The sequence below is a fragment of the Chiloscyllium plagiosum genome, unplaced genomic scaffold, assembly GCF_037043375.1.
Source record: "Chiloscyllium plagiosum isolate Xiang-an unplaced genomic scaffold, Cpla_swu_hap1 HiC_scaffold_23, whole genome shotgun sequence".
In the NCBI taxonomy this organism is placed as follows: Eukaryota; Metazoa; Chordata; class Chondrichthyes; order Orectolobiformes; family Hemiscylliidae; genus Chiloscyllium; species Chiloscyllium plagiosum.
In genome coordinates this window covers 5131826-5149899 of record NW_028270161.1, presented here as the reverse complement: position 1 = coordinate 5149899, position 18074 = coordinate 5131826, and the positions used below count along the sequence as shown (strand labels likewise).

General features: G+C 47.8%; 1 protein-coding gene across 6 annotated transcripts in view; it reads right to left on the bottom strand.

Annotated features, from left to right (window-relative positions):
* The window catches only part of frmd4a (FERM domain containing 4A), a 765730-nt gene that overhangs the window by 139424 nt on the left and 608232 nt on the right, over positions 1-18074 (bottom strand). For all 6 annotated transcript variants that reach the window (XM_043714187.2, XM_043714188.2, XM_043714186.2 and 3 more), the window contains 2 exons: positions 15943-15999; positions 150-172 (listed from right to left, as the gene is read on the bottom strand). In XM_043714187.2, coding sequence (XP_043570122.1) covers positions 150-172; positions 15943-15999 — 80 coding nt within the window. The remainder of the gene's footprint in view (positions 1-149; positions 173-15942; positions 16000-18074) is intronic.

Here is an 18074-nt window from a genome sequence, read left to right as displayed (position 1 = left end):
TGGTGTGGACAAATCAGACCGAAGGGTCTGTTTCCATGTTGTATGTGTTAGTTGAAGTCAGGTGAGCACTCAGATTAGCAAATAGTCACAATTAAATCCTCACTGTGTTGATCAGGGAGTCACGTGCAACATAGTTTGTTCAGGCTTACCTTGAGTAATCCCCTTTTGCTTCCTGCAGGAATGAAGAGAGGAGACCATGCGTTAGTTACATTTTATAAACACACAAACTTTCTCGCAATGTCCCAATGCTAACCCTCTGGTTTGTGGAACGCTGTGGCCCAAAACACCCTGCAACATTTTATAAACACACAAACTTTCTCGCAATGTCCCAATGCTAACCCTCTGGTTTGTGGAACGCTGTGGCCCAAAACACCCTGCACCCAGTGTTCTGTTATTTACAGCCTAGGCTACCTGGTATCCTGCATGTGACACTCGATTGTTAACGCTCTGGTCAATGTGAGGTCATCACTAACACTAAATACTGGCTCGCTCCTTATTTAACTGATACATGCATCGGAACAAAATCCACACAGTTTACTTAAAAGATGCATTTCAATAACATTTGTGTTTACAACGACTGATCATTGTGACAGTGCTGCTTTATTCCAGTGACTCTGGACGAGAGGGTTAGCAAGGAGCCTGTGTTTGTGATGATTTTCCAAGGAGCCGGAATTCTTAGCTGAGGTTGGAGTCTCTCAGCAGGAGCAGAAAGGTCCAGGCCACCCCATCGTGTCCTGCCTCTGGCCTGCCTGTCCTGATGAAGGAACCCATCAAAGTACAGAACCACCACAACAAGGGCTAGCATCCTCGGAGAGAGCAGAGTGGGCTGGGGGATGGCAAAGTGGTGAACGCTGCAGGTTGGGACCCCTCAGCAGGGACAAGGGCTGCCCATAATGGAGACCAGCCCCTTCCCCTATACCAACATCAACTATGCCCCTCGCTACCCACCTTCCCAAAACAGACCCAAAACCCTACACATCCCACACCCAGAGACCACCCAAGATTCACTGGGTGGTCATTCCCCTAATGTGAGTGTCCCTCATGAGACTGTCCCTGAGGTGACTGTCCCCTCATGTGAGTGTCCCTCATGAGACTGTCCCCTCATGTGTGTCCCCTCATGTGACTGTCCCCTGATGTGTCCCTCATGTGACTGTCCCCTCATGTGAGTGTCCCTGATGTGACTGTCCCCTCATGTGACTGTCCCTGATGTGTCCCTCATGTGAGTGTCCCCTCATGTGTGTCCCTCATGTGAGTGTCCCCTCATGTGAGTGTCCCCTCATGTGACTGTCCCTGATGTGTCCCTCATGTGAGTGTCCCCTCATGTGACTGTCCCCTCGTGTGTCCCCTCATGTGTGACCCCTCATGTGTGTCCCTCATGTGACTGTCCCCTGATGTGTCCCTCATGTGACTGTCCCCTCATGAGTGTCCCCTCATGTGAGTGTCCCTGATGTGACTGTCCCCTCATGTGAGTGTCCCCTCATGTGACTGTCCCCTCATGTGAGTGTCCCCTCATGTGTGTCCCTCATGTGAGTGACCCTCATGTGACTGTCCCCTCATGTGACTGTCCCCTCCTGTGAGTGTCCCCTCAGCTGTTGCTTCAATATTGTGCAGAGGAAGAAAAAAGTGGCCATTTTCAGTGATTCAGTGGGGTTCTGAGTGGACAGCTGATACCTGGGTCAAGATCAGAGTGGTGCTGGAAAAGCACATCAGGTCAGGCAGCATCAGCGGAGCAGGAAAATCAATGTTACGAGCAAAAGCCCTTCATCAGCTGATATCTGGTACCCGTCCTACCTCTGGCAAAATATCTGCCCCCTTACCCATCCCTGAAACAGTGGTGGTGAATTCATGCCTTCTCTATGTGATGGTGAGCTACAACAACAACCACAAAACCTATATTTATCTAGCAGCTTTAATCTGATTTGATTTGATTTATTATTGTCACATGTACCAAGATATAGTTAAAAGTATTGTTTTGTACGCTAACTAAACAAATCATAGTTTGCATAAGTACATCAGGGTAATTGAACATAATGTGGAATATAGTGTTACAGCTACAGAGAAGGCGCAGAGAAAGATCATATGAAAGGTCCATTCACAAGCTGTTCTTGAATCTGTTGGTACATGTTTTCAAACTTTTGTATCACTTGCCCGATGGAAGAGGGTGGACGAAAGTAGAACCGGGGTGGGAGGGGTCTGTGATGATGTTCGCTACTTTCCCAAGGCAGCAGGATGTGTAGATGTAGTTAATGGGTGGAAGGGAGGTTGGGTGGTGGACTGGGCTGTGTTCACAACTCTGTAATTTCTTGTGGTCTTGGGCGGAGCAGTCGTGATACCATGCTGTGAAGCATCCAGATAGGATGCTTTCTATGGTGCATCTATAAACATTGGTAAGAGTCCTTGTGGACATGCTGTATCTTCTTAGCCTCCTGAGGAAGCTTTAAAGTTATATATTCACAGGAACATTCGATTTGATTTGATTGATTTATTGTCATGGATACCAAAGTACAGTGAAAAGCTTTGTTTACAAACAGTACAGGCAGATCATAGTGAGCAAGGACATTCAGATCATAGGGTGGAAATTAACTAGACAAAGGCTGACAAGTTATATCGCACAGGGGATGCGCTGGAACAATATCAAATGAGCAAGATCAGTATTGTCCGAAGTTACGGAGTCCGTTCATCAGTCTAATAACAGCAGGGAAGAAGCTGTTCCTGAACCTGCTGATGCATGCGTTTAAGCTTCTGTATCTCCTGCTTGACAGAAGAGGTTGGAGGAGAGCATTACCGGGGTGGGAGGGGTCTTTGTTGGCAGCCTTTCCACGGCAACGAGCCGTGTACATGGAGTCCATGGATGGGAGGTTGGCTTCCGGGATGGTCTGGGCTGTGCACACCACCTTCTGTAGTTTCTTATGGTCCTGGTCAGCACAGTTGCTGGACCAGTCTGTTATGCACCCGGACAGTATGCTTTCAGTGGGGCATCTGTAAACATTGGTGAGGGTCCTGTGGATGTGACAAATTTCCTGAGGCCCCTGAGGAAGAAGAGGCATTGCTGTGCCTGCTTGATTGTTGCCTCTATGTGGCAAGTCTCCAACAGACTGTAGGTTATCGCCACTCTGAGGAACCTGACGCTATCCACTGATGTAGAAGGGGGTGTGTCCTCCTCTTTTCCTTCTGAACTCAGTGATCAGTTCTTTAGTTTTGCCGACGTTGAGAGAGAGGTTGTTCTCATTGCACCACAACACTAAGCCCTCTGTCTCCTTTCTGCACTCAGACTCTTTGTTGTTCGAGATCTGTCCTTCTACAGTGGTGTCATTAACAAACTTGCAAATGGTGTTCATTCAAAATTTGGCAACACAGTCCTGGGTGTACAGGGAGGATAGTAGGGGACAGTGGTGGTGGGGGGGGGGGCTCCAGTGCGGTCTGTGGATCAGGAAGCTGAGGATCCAGTTGCACAGGACAGAGCCAAGACAAAGGTCACAGAGTTTTGAGATCAGTCTGGAAGGGGTGGACAAAGTTAAAGTCACACAACACCCAGGTTATAGTCCAACAGGTTTATGTGGAAGCACTGTCTTTTAGCGCGCTGCTTCTTCATCAGGTGGTTGTGGAGTATAAGGTCATAGGACACAGATTTTATAGCAATAGTTTACAGAAAAAGACCTGGATTGTCTGTTAAGTCTCTCATCTTTCAGAATGGGCATTTTGGTTTCAGTTCTTTCATATGTAAATTCCAGAACTTTCTTAAAGTTACATTCTCAGGTGAACTTTAACAATCGGTGTTATGTCGGCCCAGATAATGTATTGAAGGTGTGAGCTGCCCTGTGTGAGACTGTCTGTGCCACTGTGGTCAGACTGATTCTCATCTAAAAAACAGACTTACAGAATCTGACATGGATTCATGCAGTTTTTGAGCAAAATAAAATGTAATTCTGCAAGTACAAATTCACCCCACAAACTTATACGTGTGTATGTGTGCATGTGTACAGTGCAGTGGGGTCACCTGTAATGTGACATGAACCCAAGGCCCCGGTTCAGGCCATCCCCATAGGTACCGAACTTGGCTATCAGCCTCTGCTTGGCCACTTTGCGCTGTTGCCTGCCCTGAAGTCCGTCTTGGAGGACGGTCACCCGACAGTCCGAAGTCGAATGACCTGTACTGCGTAAGTGCTCCCCAACTGGGAGGGAACACTCCTGTTTGGTGATTGTTGTGTGGTGTCCATTCACCCGTTGCCGCAGTCTCTGCTTGGTTTCACCAATGTACCATGCCTCAGGGCATCCTTGCCTGCGGCGTATGAGAGAGACAACATAGGCTGGGTCACATGAGCACCTGCCGCATACATGGTGGGTGGTGTCCCCACGTGTAATGGTGATATCCGTGATGACACTCTGACACGTCTTGCTGTAGTTGCCGTGACAGGGTTGTGTGGTGTTGTTATCGATATTTCCTGAAACCCAGACAGTTTGCTACGAACACTGATCTGTTTGAGGTTTAGTGGTTGTTTAAAGGCAAGAAGTGGAGGTGTGGAGAGTGTCTTTGAGAGGTGCTCATCCTCATTGATAATGTGCTGCGGGCTGTGAAGAACATGGCGTAAGTTTCTCAGCTCCCAGGAAGTACTGGACAACGAAGGGTCCCCTGTTAGTTGTAGGTCGTGCCGGTCTCCTGAGGAGGTCATTATGGTTTCTTGCTGTGGCACGTCATAATTGGCTGTCGATGAGTTGAGCATTGTATTCCATTCTTATGAGGCATCCTTGAGTTCTTCCAAGCATCTGTCATGTTCCTCCTCATCTGAACAGATCCTGTGTACGCATAGAGCTTGCCCGTATAGGATGGCTGTTTTAACGTGTTTAGGGTGGAAGCGAGAGAAGTGTGGCATCATGAGGTTATCAGTGGGTTTGTGGTAGAGTGAGGTGCTGAAGTGCCCATCCTTGATGGAGGTGCATGTGTCCAAGAACGAGACTGATACAAAAGAGTAGTCCATGGTGAGTTTGATGGCGGGATGAAACTCGTGGATATCCCTGTGTAGTTGTTTCAGCGTGGAGGGGATTATGGTGTTGAAGGCAGAGCTATAGTCAATGAGCAGGAGTCTGACCGAGGTCTCCTTGGTAACCAGATGGTCCTGGGAGGTCTGCAGGACTAGGGACATGACATCCGCTGTGGACCTGTTTCATCGGTTCAGCAAATTATAGGGGATGGAGGCAGGTGGGGAGATTGGTGTTGATGTGGGCCATGACCAGCCTCTTGCAGCACCTCATGATTACGGAGGTCAGAGCCACTCGGTGGTAGTCATTCAGGCATGTTGCATGTGCTTTCTCACCGACATGATGATGGTGGTCTTCTTGAAGCAGGTGGGAACTTCAGCTTGTAGGAGGGAGAGGTTGAAGATGTCGGTGAATACCTCAACCAGCTGGTCCACACAGGATCTGAGTGCTCGGTCAGGGACACCATCTGGGCCTGACGCTTTCCTTGGGTTAACTCCAAGGAAGATCAACCTGATGTCTGCAGCGGTGACGGAGGGAACAGGTGCGTACTGGGCTATCAGGGCAGGCATCACTGCACTGCTGGCATTCTGCTCAAACCGAGCACAGAACGCATTGAGCACGTCAGGGAGGGATGGGTCTTTGGCCGCTAACTCCTGAATTGACATAAGGAGTCCCAAGGACAGCTGATCAGCAACTCAGCCACTGAGGTAAGTTTTAAGGAGCAGTGTGAGATAGTGAGGATGAGGAGTTCCCACTGCACGAGATAACTGAAGGCAGCGACAGTGAAGGGATTACAGTCAGACTGGCTTGAGGGGCCGGAATTAGGGAAGAGCAGATACATCGGGAAAGGGGTCAGAGGAAATTAAAGAGGTAGAGTGGAGTGAGGCCATGGAGAAACGGCATGTCGGGCCTCATGTGAGCACAGGAGGTGATGAAGGAACTGGGATTGATGTGCATTAAGACACAAGCAACAAAGTTTTAGATTACTGCAAATTGATGCAGGATAGAATGCTGGGGAACAGCCAAGAGTGGGTTGGAATCATAGCCTCCCTACCAGGCCATTAGGGAGTCCACACTGATCCTCTAGAGACTAACCCACCCCCCTACCTTATTCCTCTACATTTACCTAACCCACACATTCCTGAACACTATGGGCAATTTCCCATTGCTAATCCACCCTAACCTGCATATCTTTGGATTGTGGGAGGAAACTGGAGCACCTGGAGGTGACTCGCACAGACACGGGGAAAATGTGCAAACTCCACACAGACAGTCACCTGAGGCTGGAATCGAACCCGGGTCCCTGATGCTGTGAGGCAGCAGTGCTAACCACTGAGCCACCTGGCCACCTCAACCACAGTTTCTGGTTTACGATACCAATGGTTGATGTAACGAGGGGTGTGCAGCAGATGGAGCTGAATCAGGGACAAAGTCAGACAAGGTTCCAGATGTGGAGACAGATGTTTTTAGTGAAGGTGAGAATATGAGGATTTCACATTTGACACTAGGCTTGTGCATTGACCATTTACTCGCAGAGAGTTGCCAGAGAGAGTGACACAGAGGAGAGTCTGAGGAATACAGCTTGGAACAGAAACCAAAAATAACGGCACTGGTCTTCCCAATATTTGCTCATCCAGGTGTCTGCATTGACAGTCTGATCACTTACTAACCATGGAGGAGTCAAAAACAGAAATTGATGGAGAAACTCAGCAGGTCTGGCAGCACCTGTGGAGAGAGAAACAGAGTCAACTCAACAAAGTGACCCTTGAGAAAATGAAAGCGATGATTCCAAGGAAGAGCTTGGTTTACAAGTGAAAGTTAATGCCTGCTTTTGCCAAGTTAGGAAAAGCAAAATCTGAAATGTCTGAAACTCACATTCCAGGGAAGATTTTCCAAAGGTTTTAGGAAGTGAGGGGGCATGTAGCCAAGAAGGAAAAGTGGATTTGTGACAACGTGCTTCCTTCGTCACTTGCTCCTCTGCAGGGTCATGGGAAATGGAGCTTTGGAAAACATTCTCCAGCAGTTAATCCCTTCCACACGCCCCATTAGCCTCCTGCCTCCTCGTTTCTGGTGGAACACTGGTTCGATGTAATTGCCTACATGTTCTGCCTTCACCTCCATCCCAGGGATTAGTCGTTCCGGATTCTTACTGCAGTGTTGTTTCTTAAGAGTTTCTTCATTCTTTCAGTCCCTCGTGTGCTTCTATTTCAGAGGCTGTGTGGGCAGCTCACTGCAATCCCTCTGATTATATCGCAGAGTCATGACCAGAACAGAAAAACATTCCATCTCCAGTTTTACCGTGAGGAAGGAGAGAGTGTATTTGACCAGTAGGCTTTTCCACTGGGTAAAAACGAGGACTGCAGATGCTAGAAACCAGAGTCTGGAATAGAGTGGTGCTGGCTGGGAAAAGATTAGGACAAAGTGAGGACTGCAGATGCTGGAGATCAGAGCTGAAAATGTGTTGCTGGAAAAGCGCAGCAGGTCAGGCAGCATCCAGGGAACAGGAGAATCGACGTTTTGGGCATGAGTCCTTCTTCAGAAATGAGGAAAGTGTGCCAAGCAGGCTAAGATAAAAGGTAGGGAGAACGGACTTGGGGGAGGGGCGTTGGAAGTGCGATAGGTGGAAGGAGGTTAAGGTGAGGGTGATAGGCCGGAGTGGGGGTGGGGGCGGAGAGGTCAGGAAGAAGATTGCAGGTTAGGAAGGTGGTGCTGAGTTTGATGGTTGGGACTGAGACAAGGTGGGGGGAGGGGAAATGTAGAAACTGGAGAAATCTGAGTTCATCCCTGTGGTTGGAGGGTTCCTAGGCGGAAGATGAGGCGCTCTTTCTCCAACCGTCGTGTTGCTATGGTCTGGCGATGGAGGAGTCCAAGGACCTGCATGTCCTTGGTGGAGTGGGAGGGGGAGTTGAAGTGTTGAGTCACGGGATGGTTGGGTTGGTTGGTCCGGGTGTCCCAGAGGTGTTCTCTGAAACCTTTCGTGATGTGGGATGGAGGTGTACAGGGACTGGATGTCCATGGCGAAGATAAGGCGATGGGGACCGGGGAAGCGAAAATCATGGAGGAGGTGGAGGGCGTGGGTAGTGTCCCGAACGTAGGTGGGGAGTTCTTGGACTAAGGGGGACAGGACCGTGTCGAGGTATGCAGAGATGAGTTCGGTGGGGCAGGAGCAGGCTGAGACAATGGGTCGGCTGGGGCAGTCAGGTTTGTGGATTTGGGGCAGGAGGTATAAACGGGCGGTGCGGGGTTGTGTGACTTTGAGGTTGGAGGCGGTGGATGGGAGGTCCCCCGAGGTGATGAGGTTATGGACGGTCTGGGAGATGATGGTTTAGTGGTGGGAGGTGGGGTCATGGCCAAGGGGGCAGTAGGAGGAGGTGCCCGCGAGCTGGCATTTAGCCTTAGCGATGTAAAGGTCGGTGCGGCAAACTACTACCGCGCCTCCCTTGTCTGTCGGTTTGATAGTGAGGTTGGGTTTGGAATGGAGGGAGTGGAGGGCTGCACGTTCTGAGGGTGAGAGATTGGAGTGGGTGAGAGGGGTGGAGAAATTGAGGCGGTTAATGTTGCGGTGACAGTTGGCTATGAAGAGGTCGAGACCAGGTAAGAGGCCAGCATGGGGTGTCCTGGTGGATGGGGTGTGTTGGAGGCGGGAGAAGGGGTCGACAGAGGGTGGGCGGGAGTCCTGGTTGAAGAAGTAGGCACAGAGGCGAAGGCGGCGGAAGAATTGTTCGATGTCACGCCGTGTGTTGAACGCATTAATCCGAGAGCGTAGGGGAATGAAGGTGAGGCCACTGCCGAGGACTGATCTTTCATCCTCAGAGAGGGGTAGTTCTGGAGGGATGATGAAAACATGGCAGGGCTGGGAGCTAGGACCTGGTGTGGAGCTGGAGCCCCACCCAGAGAACACCTCTGGGACACCGGGACCAACCAACCCAACCACCCCGTGGCTCAACACTTCAACTCCCCCCTCCCACTCCACCAAGGTCATGCAGGTCCTTGGACTCCTCCATCGCCAGACCATGGCAACACGACGGCTGGAGGAAGAGCGCCTCATCTTCCGCCTAGGAACCCTCCAACCATAAGGGATGAACTCAGATTTCTCCAGTTTCCTCATTTCCCCTCCCCCCAGCTTGTCTCAGTCCCAACCCTCAAACTCAGCACCACCTTCTTAACCTGCAATCTTCTTCCTGACCTCTCCGCCCCCACCCCCACCTATCACCCTCACCTTAACCTCCTTCCACCTATCGCATTTCCAACGCCCCTCCCCCAAGTCCCTCCTCCCTACCTTTTATCTTAGCCTGCTTGGCACACTTTCCTCATTCCTGAAGAAGGGCTCATGCCCGAAATGTCGATTCTCCTGCTCCTTGGATGCTGCCTGACCTGCTGCGCTTTTCCAGCAACACATTTTCAGAAAAGATTAGGACAAGCCTGCACATGGAAAACCATCAGCAAACACTGCCTTCCACCAGGAGATTGCTTCACTTCATCTGGCAGAAACTACAATACATTGCAGCCAATCTCCAGGCCGGACTTTAACTCCTTTCAGGATTCTGTGGGGTTAGCATTACAGTGTCAGTCTGAGGAGCATGGTCACTGTAAACACTGGGAGATGGTAGCACAGTGGTAATGTCACTGGATTTGTAATCCAGAGGCTTGGTCAAAGCACATGGTCTCCCTGCCATAGGAAAGATATTGTGAAACTTGAAAGGGTTCAGAAAAGATTTACAAGGATGTTGCCAGGGATTGGAGGGTTTGAGCTACAGGGAGAGACTGAATAAAGAACAAAGGAACAAAGAAAATTTACAGCCCAGGATCAGGCCCTTCAGCCCTCCAAGCCTGAGCCAATCCAAATCTACTGTCTAAACCTGTTGGTCAATTCCTAAGCATTTGTATCCCTCTGCTCCCCACCTACTCATGCATCTGTCCAGACGCATCTTAAATGATTCTGGATTAGTGGTGCTGGAAGAGCACAGCAATTCAGGCAGCATCCGAGGAGCTTCGAAATCGACGTTTCGGGCAAAAGCCCTTCATCAGGCATCTTAAATGAATCTAGTTAAAAATCACACAACACCAGGTTATAGTCCAACAGGTTTAATTGGAAGCACACTAGCTTTCGGAGCGACGCTCCTTCATCAGGTGATTGTGGAGGGCTCAATCGTAACACAGAATTTATAGCAAAAATTTGCAGTGTGATGTAACTGAAATTATACATTGAAGAATTGATTGTCTGTTAAGCCTTTCATCTGTTAGAATACAGTGATAGTTTCACTTCTTTCATGTGTAAATCACAAAACCCTGTTTTTTAAAGTTGCATTCTCGGGTTAGCTGTTAACAATGGTGATAGCTAGACAATATGTTGAAGGTGTTAGCCCCTTGTGTTCTCTGTCTATGACCTGATGTTTAGATTGATTCCAATCTAAAAAGTGAGATAACAGAGTTTTACATAAATTCATGCAGTTTTTGAGCTCAGAGTTCTACATGAATGTATGTGGTTTTTTGAGCAAAGTGTAATGTAACTCTGAAAGTACCAAAAAAATTCACCACACAAAATATATGTGTGCATGTGGGTCTTTGTCTGTCTGTGTGTGTGCGTCGATTTTGCTGCTCGTCGGATACTGCCTGAATTGCTGTGCTCTTCCAGCACCACTGATCCAGAATCTGGTTTCCAGCATCTGCAGTCATTGTTTTTATCTCTGTCTGTGTGTGTGTGTCTGTCTGGGGTGGGGGTTGTGAGTGTGAGAAAGTGTGCGTGTGTGTGTATGTGTCTGTAGTGAGTGCAGAGTGTCTTAAGTCTGTGAGGGGGTGCATGTGTGGGAGTCTGTGTATCTATAAGGGTGTATGTGGGTGTCTGTGTGCGCGTCTGTGTGTATCTGTGTCCGTGTGTATGTGAGTGTGTGTGTGTAGGAATATCTGTGTGTGTATATGTAGTGCAATGGTGATCACCTGTAATGTGACATGAACCCAAGGTCCCGGTTGAGGCCCTCCCTATGGGTACCGAACTTAGCTATCAGCATCTGCTCGGCCGAGCAGAGGCTGATAGCTAAGTTCAGTACCCATAGGGAGGGCCTCAACCGGGACCTTGGGTTCATGTCACATTACAGGTGATCACAATTGCACTACACACACACACACACAGATATTCCTACACACACACACTCTCACATACACACGGACACAGATACACACAGATGCGCACACAGACACCCACATACACCCTTATAGATACACAGACTCCCACACATGCACCCCCTCACAGACTTAAGACACTCTGCACTCACTACACACACACACACACACACACTTTCTCACACTCACAACCCCCACCCCAGACAGACACACACACAGACAGACAAAGACCCACATGCACACATATATTTTGTGTGGTGAATTTTTTTGGTACTTTCAGAGTTACATTGCACTTTGCTCAAAAACCACATACATTCATGTAGAACTCTGAGCTCAAAAACTGCATGAATTTATGTAAAACTCTGTTATCTCACTTTTTAGATTGGAATCAATCTAAACATCAGGTCATAGACAGAGAACATAAGGGGGCTAACACCTTCAACATATTGTCTAGCTATAACCATTGTTAACAGCTAACCCAAGAATGCAACTTTAAAAAAAAGGGTTTTGTGATTTACACATGAAAGAAGTGAAACTATCACTGTATTCTAACAGATGAAAGGCTTAACAGACAATCAATTCTTCAATGTATAATTTCAGTTACATCACACTGCAAATTTTTGCTATAAATTCTGTGTTACGATTGAGCCCTCCACAATCACCTGATGAAGGAGCGTCGCTCCGAAAGCTAGTGTGCTTCCAATTAAACCTGTTGGACTATAACCTGGTGTTGCGTGATTTTTAACTTTGTACACCCCAGTCCAACACCGGCATCTCCGAATCATAAATGAATCTACTGTGCCTGCCTCTACCACCTCTGCTGGCAACGCGTTCCAAATGCCCACCACCCTCTGTGTGAAGTACTTACCTCGTGTATCCCCCATAAACTTTCCACCTCTCACCTTGAAAGCATGACCTCTCGTTATTGAATCCTTCGGCCTGGGAAAAAGCTTGTCTCTATCCACCCTGTCTATACCCTTCATGATTTTATAAACCTCAATCAGGTCCCCCCTCAATCTCCTTTTTTCTAGTGAAAACAATCCTAACCTACTCAACCTCTCTTCATAGCTAGCACCTTCCATACCAGGCAACATCCTCGGAAACCTTCTCTGCATCCTCTCCAAAGTGCCCACATCCTTTTGGTAATGAGGTGCCCAGAACTGTACACAGTATTCTAAATGCGGCCGAACCAATGTCTTGTACAACTTTAACATGACCTGCCAGCTCTTATACTCGATACCCTGTCCAATGAAGGCAAGCATACCATATGCCTTCTTGACCACTCTATCCACCTGTGCAGCAACCTTCAGGGTACAATGGACCTGCACTCCCAGATCTCTCTGCTCATCAACCTATCCCAAGGATATTCCGTTCATTGTATAATTCGCTCGAGAATTAGACTTACCTAAATGCATCACCTCAAACTTGCCTGGACTGAACTCCATCTGCCACTTTTCCGCCCAACTCTCCAGTCTATCTATATCCTCCTGTAATCTCTGACAGTCCCTTATGCTTTCTGCTACTCCACCAATCTTTGTGTCATCTGCAAACTTGCTGATCATACCAACAGTGCCCTCTTCCAGATCATTTATGTATATTACAAACAACAGTGGCCCCACACTGACCCCTGTGGAACACCACTGGTCATCTTTCTCCATTTCGAGAAACTCCCTTCAACTACTACTCTCTGTCTCCTGTTGCTCAACCAGTTCTTTATCCACCTAGCTAGAACACCCTGCACAGCATGTGACTCCACTTTTTTCATTAGTCTATAATGGGGACCTTATCAAACGCCTTAATGGGGCTATTTTCTCTGGAGCGTCAGAGGCTGAGGGGTGACCTTATAGCGCTTTATAAAATCATGAGGGGCATGGATAGGGTAAACAGACAAGGTCTTTTTCCCAGGGGAGGGGAAACTAGAGAGTGTAGGATTAAGGTGAGAGGGGAAAGATTAAAAGGGACACAAGGGGCAACTTCTTCACGCAGAGGGTGGTGTGTGTATGGAATGAGCTGCCAGAGGAAGTGGTGGAGGCTGGTACAATTACAACATTTAAAAGGCATCTGGAGGGGTATATGAATAGGAAGGATTTACAGGGATATTGGTCAAATGCTGGCAAATGGGACTAGATCAATTTCAGATATCTGTCCAGCATGGATGAGTTGGGCTGAACATCTCCACGACTCTATGATTCTAGGTGGTAGCCGGTGGAATTTAAATTCAATATTTGAAATATAGAACTAGCTGCAAAACTATCACCTCGAACAAAAGCATAATGCTGTGTGCAAATGCGTGCACAATATGTTACAGAAACTCAGCAGGTCTGGCAGCATCTGTGAAGAGAGAAATCTCTTCATGGCACCGGGCAAAGTGGGTGGGTGTGACCCTCATGTACTCTAACCTGCCTATGGGCACATTAGAGAAAGGGAAGACGGGGCGATGGCAAAGACAGGATTAGCTTAGGGGGTGGCGGGTCAGGGAAGGTCTACTTCCCTGCCGCCGCCACCTTGTAGAATTTGGAGACCTCCTCCTGGTCCCCAGTGGGAAAACCAGTAACAAACCAGTTAAGTCTTGCAAGTGAATATACTGGTTGTGCTGGAGCTCCATTTTTGAAGCTCTGCCTATTTGCAGAGCACTTCAGAGAACATCTCTGGGACAGCCACATCAACCAACCCAACACCCTGTGGCTGAATACTTCAACCACACTCCCTCCCCCATCCCCACTCCGTCAAGGACATTCAGGTCCTGGGCCTTCTACATCGCCACTCCCTCACCACCTGACGCCTGGAGGAAGAACGCCTCATCTTCCGCCTCAGGACCCTCCAACCCCATGGCATCAATGTGGACTTCACCAGTTTCCTCATTTCCCCTCCCCCCACCTTATCCCAGATCCAACCTTCCAACTTGGCACCACCCTCATGACCTGTCCGACCTGTCCATTTTCCTTCCCACCTATCCACTCCACGCTTCTCTCCGGCCCATTGTGAGGTAGTACCCCTCACAATGTGAGTCCAAGTGGCAGTTTTGCCCAGTCTACAGTGTCTGACCTGGAATTAAATCCAGGGCTCCAACTGGCTCCAAGCTGTTTACTAAACAAAGAGTGTGGCAGATTTGAATTGGTGGTTTAGTCAACAGTCCGGTAAAACATGATGACCAGCAGATCCGAGTGGGTGATGGTCACGTGGGAACGCTGCCCGGGTTCTGCTTTGGGCAACAGGGCCATCTCTGAGATGACTGCTGAGTGTGTCACTGACTCTGGGAGGGCATTTGTACAAACCAGGGCACCCCCAGGCAGCTGCGGTCATTGTGTGTGCGAATCTGCTTTGAATTAAGCACAAAAAAAAACTGACCAAGACTTCAAAGTGAAAAGGTCACAAGCCTTTGTCGTCAAGTCATTGAGCTCAGTTCAATGACAACTTGGCTTCATGCAGTGCCTTTAAGGTACCAAAGAGACCAAGTGCTGCACAGTTGCCTTTTCAAGCAAAAGGTGCTAGTTATCCATGGAAGGAGAGAGAGCAGGTGAGCAAGGGGTTGGTCAAAGCAGGATTCTTGAGGAGAGAGAGGAAACAAGACATAGCAAGGCCGCAAGGTTGAGAGATGATATCCCAGAGCGTACAGACCAGCCAGATGAAGGCTGGCAGCTTAGAGTTAAAGTTAGGAGTGATTCCAGTTGGAGATCCACAAAGGGCATAAATCTTACTTTATTCTTTCATGGGATGTGGGCATCACGGGCAAAGGCCCACATTTGTTGCCCACCCCTAATTGCCCTTGAACCGAATCCTGCCGGAACCCTTCCAGAGGGCAAAGAGTCAACCACATTGCAGTGACTCTGGAAACATGTGAATTACCACAAAGCGTAACTGAGCAGCAGAATGCAACAGGAAATTCTCACATACACAGATAACTGCAGCGAAATAAATGCTCATCTCCCACCCACAGGCAGGACAAATGGAAGGCTGCCCTCAAAGTATAACATGTTATTTAAAAAGCATGGGGCTTGGGAGTTTTTGCCAAGAGCTTAACCTTCAGTCTTTAAATCTCAGTAGGTACCTTAACGTATCTGCTTGTTAACGCAAGTAAAACCATAAATTACAAGACACATTTGTAGACATGTCTGTTAAGTCGGATGAGAGCTGCCAATGGCAGTAAATTAAAGTCTGGGTACTCAAGCACTTACTGTCCCAACTTACTCCAAAAAACAAACAATTTCACTTCATGGTTTGCAATTAAATCGTTCCAATTACATTGATGTAAAACTTCAGATATTAATCTCTTGTGATTGATTATCTATTATACACTCCTTTCAGAAGAACAAGAGAATGTGTTGTCCTCACTGAATAATAGCAATTCCAGAACAAGTACTTTCCAACTTGACCCAAATGCCTATTGTAATTAATTTCCATGAATTGATGATGAGATAGGGAGCAGGTGATATTTGCTGAGATTCCCCATCAATCAGAATCTTAGCAAAGCGAGAATTGGTTCTACAAAACTTAGCTTGATTATCATTCGCTGGGTCAAAAGAACAAAAGCAAAACAAGGAAGAGAAGGTCGGTAAAAATCAAAACTTCAACACAAATGCAATGCTTAGGTGGAACTGTAAATAGTGATCGTTAGTTTTGGTGTTCAATGTAAACAGGAGCATCACTTTTCGTGCATAAACTGCCTGCTGACACACTCAATCTTATCCAAGTCCAGCCATTAACTGTTGCTTTTAACAATTCCCAATAACTCCAGCAAGAGAGCCATTATGATTCATCATCTTTTTCAGTGAATCTCACCTCAGAACACATTGTAAATGTTGCTGGTTAGGGACACACAAAGACTAACAGCTTGAACGTTCCTACCTGTAGTATGTATGCAGCCAATTCAAAAATAGCCTCGGTGTCAACTTCGATCAGTTCCTGCGAGAGAAATTAACCAGCAAAGTTAACATTCAAGGAGTGACATGAAAAGACCAGCTTCCTTGTTGCACTTGCTGCTCAATGGAGCAAGTTTCACAAAGACCCCCCTCTTGCACAAACCGCCTTAAGCTTCAAAGAAGCTTTTCATTCAGAGCTCAGCTGTGAAAACTGAGAGCAGTGCAACTACTGAGCCGAGCAAAACTCCACCTTCCTTTCAGAGGGGACCCTGCTCTACCCAGACAATCTGTTCAAAATCCGAGGAGAAAATAAACGACTCCCCGATTATAAAACTTCACAGGCTCATCTGGCAAATGTTTCCAGCCAACCCACGTGGGGCCACGATGGGGGCTGAGCCCACTCTTACAAGAGAGAGAGCTCTGCACATGGAACAGTCCCCAGACAAAAGGGCAGGCAAACGATTGAAGAGAGCTCATGCGTGAATGCTGTGGCTGTAACACAAACTGCTGCATAAGGGGAAGTAAAACTCAGCCCACCACCCCCTCAGCGGCAGCACTTGCACCACAAGAGTTTGGGGACAGTTTCTTTCTCTGTAAACCCCTTGATTTCCCTCTTAATTGCTTTTTTTTGTGGCTAGGCATCTGGACACCAAGTGCCCCGCATTCTCAGGTGAACCAAGATTCATAACGTCCTGCCAAGCAGGTCAATTCACCTCGTACTGACCTTACCCACCCCAGCACCCGGCCCCTGCTGTGGTTGCAAACCGAGGTATAAAAGGACAAGGCAAGCGATTGTTCTTTCATGTCTGTCATTTAATTAACAGCCACTCTGGCCTTTATTCCCTTTTTAAGCAGACACATTCAGCACAGCAGAGTTCTGGACAGACGAGAGCAAGGCTGGCTGGGTAACAGCTCTGTCATTCCACACACTGATTCTGTGAAATATTAATTTGATTATTTGCATTTTTCTCTTGTGATAATCATCAAAACGGTCAGTTGTCAAGACGACAAAAGTTATTGAACATTTCTTGCCTGAGCTGAGCTGTTTGGTGTTACCAAAAGAGTCATCCACATTTTGAGGGACATTGTACTTTCTGTCAATGACACAATATCTACCTGCCTGTTCAAATCTGTACTTTCTCATTTGTGACAGAGATGATGTGCTGGGAAATTACAGGCATACAGTTTTTTACAGCACAAAAAAGGGTCCTTCAGCCCATTGTGTTCACACCATCTGGGAACCAGTTACAGCAGAGGCTGGAATCTGTACTGAAAACACCAAATGCTGCCTGACCCGTTGTGATCTCCAGCATTTGGAGAGAGAGAAAGCTAACGTTTCAAGCCTGGATGACTCTACATCAGAGCTGGTGTGAGGTGTGAAGGGGGCAGCATCACAGGATATCTGGTCAGCACGGACGGGTTGGGCCGAAGGGTCTGTTTCCATGCTGTACATCTCTATGACTCTATCTGTCCAGCACTTGGATCACACCCCAGTATGTTACGGTATTTCACGTGTTCTAAAATGCTGTGAGAGTTTCTGCCTCTACCATCATTCTCGACAGTGAGTTTTTCAAACACATTACCCTCTGGGTGAAACCCTTTTTCCTCAAATTCCCTCTAAATCTCTTGCCCGTTGCCTTAAAACTGTGCCCCCCCCGCTCAACGACCCCTCGACTTTGGGAAAGAAGTTTCTCCTTGTCTATTCCTCTCACAACTTTGTACACCTCAAATAGTTAGAGTTGAACAGAAAGCATCTAACCTCCTTGAGGGCAGGAAGGCGGGGACAGAGACAGCACGGACATTGACAGTTTTTGTTCATAAAAGGATCTTAAAGTCAGAAAATGCCCCCAAGGTGCTTTGTGGGAACTGTCAACACCTCATTGAGAAATCATTCTTTTCACTGTGCTCGACTGCCTTCCCCTGACTCAGTGATATATGCCCACAGTAGCTTTCCCTCACCAGCCACAAAGGACAGAACTGCGGCCAAAAAATAAATCATGACTTTCAAATGCCTGCCTTTCTCTGAGAGGGAACTGCTTGTTGTCTCTGCCACTGTGTTACTCTGTGAGGGGGTCTGATTCAAAGCTGCAGCTATTCCATCTCGTGGGGAGTACATTC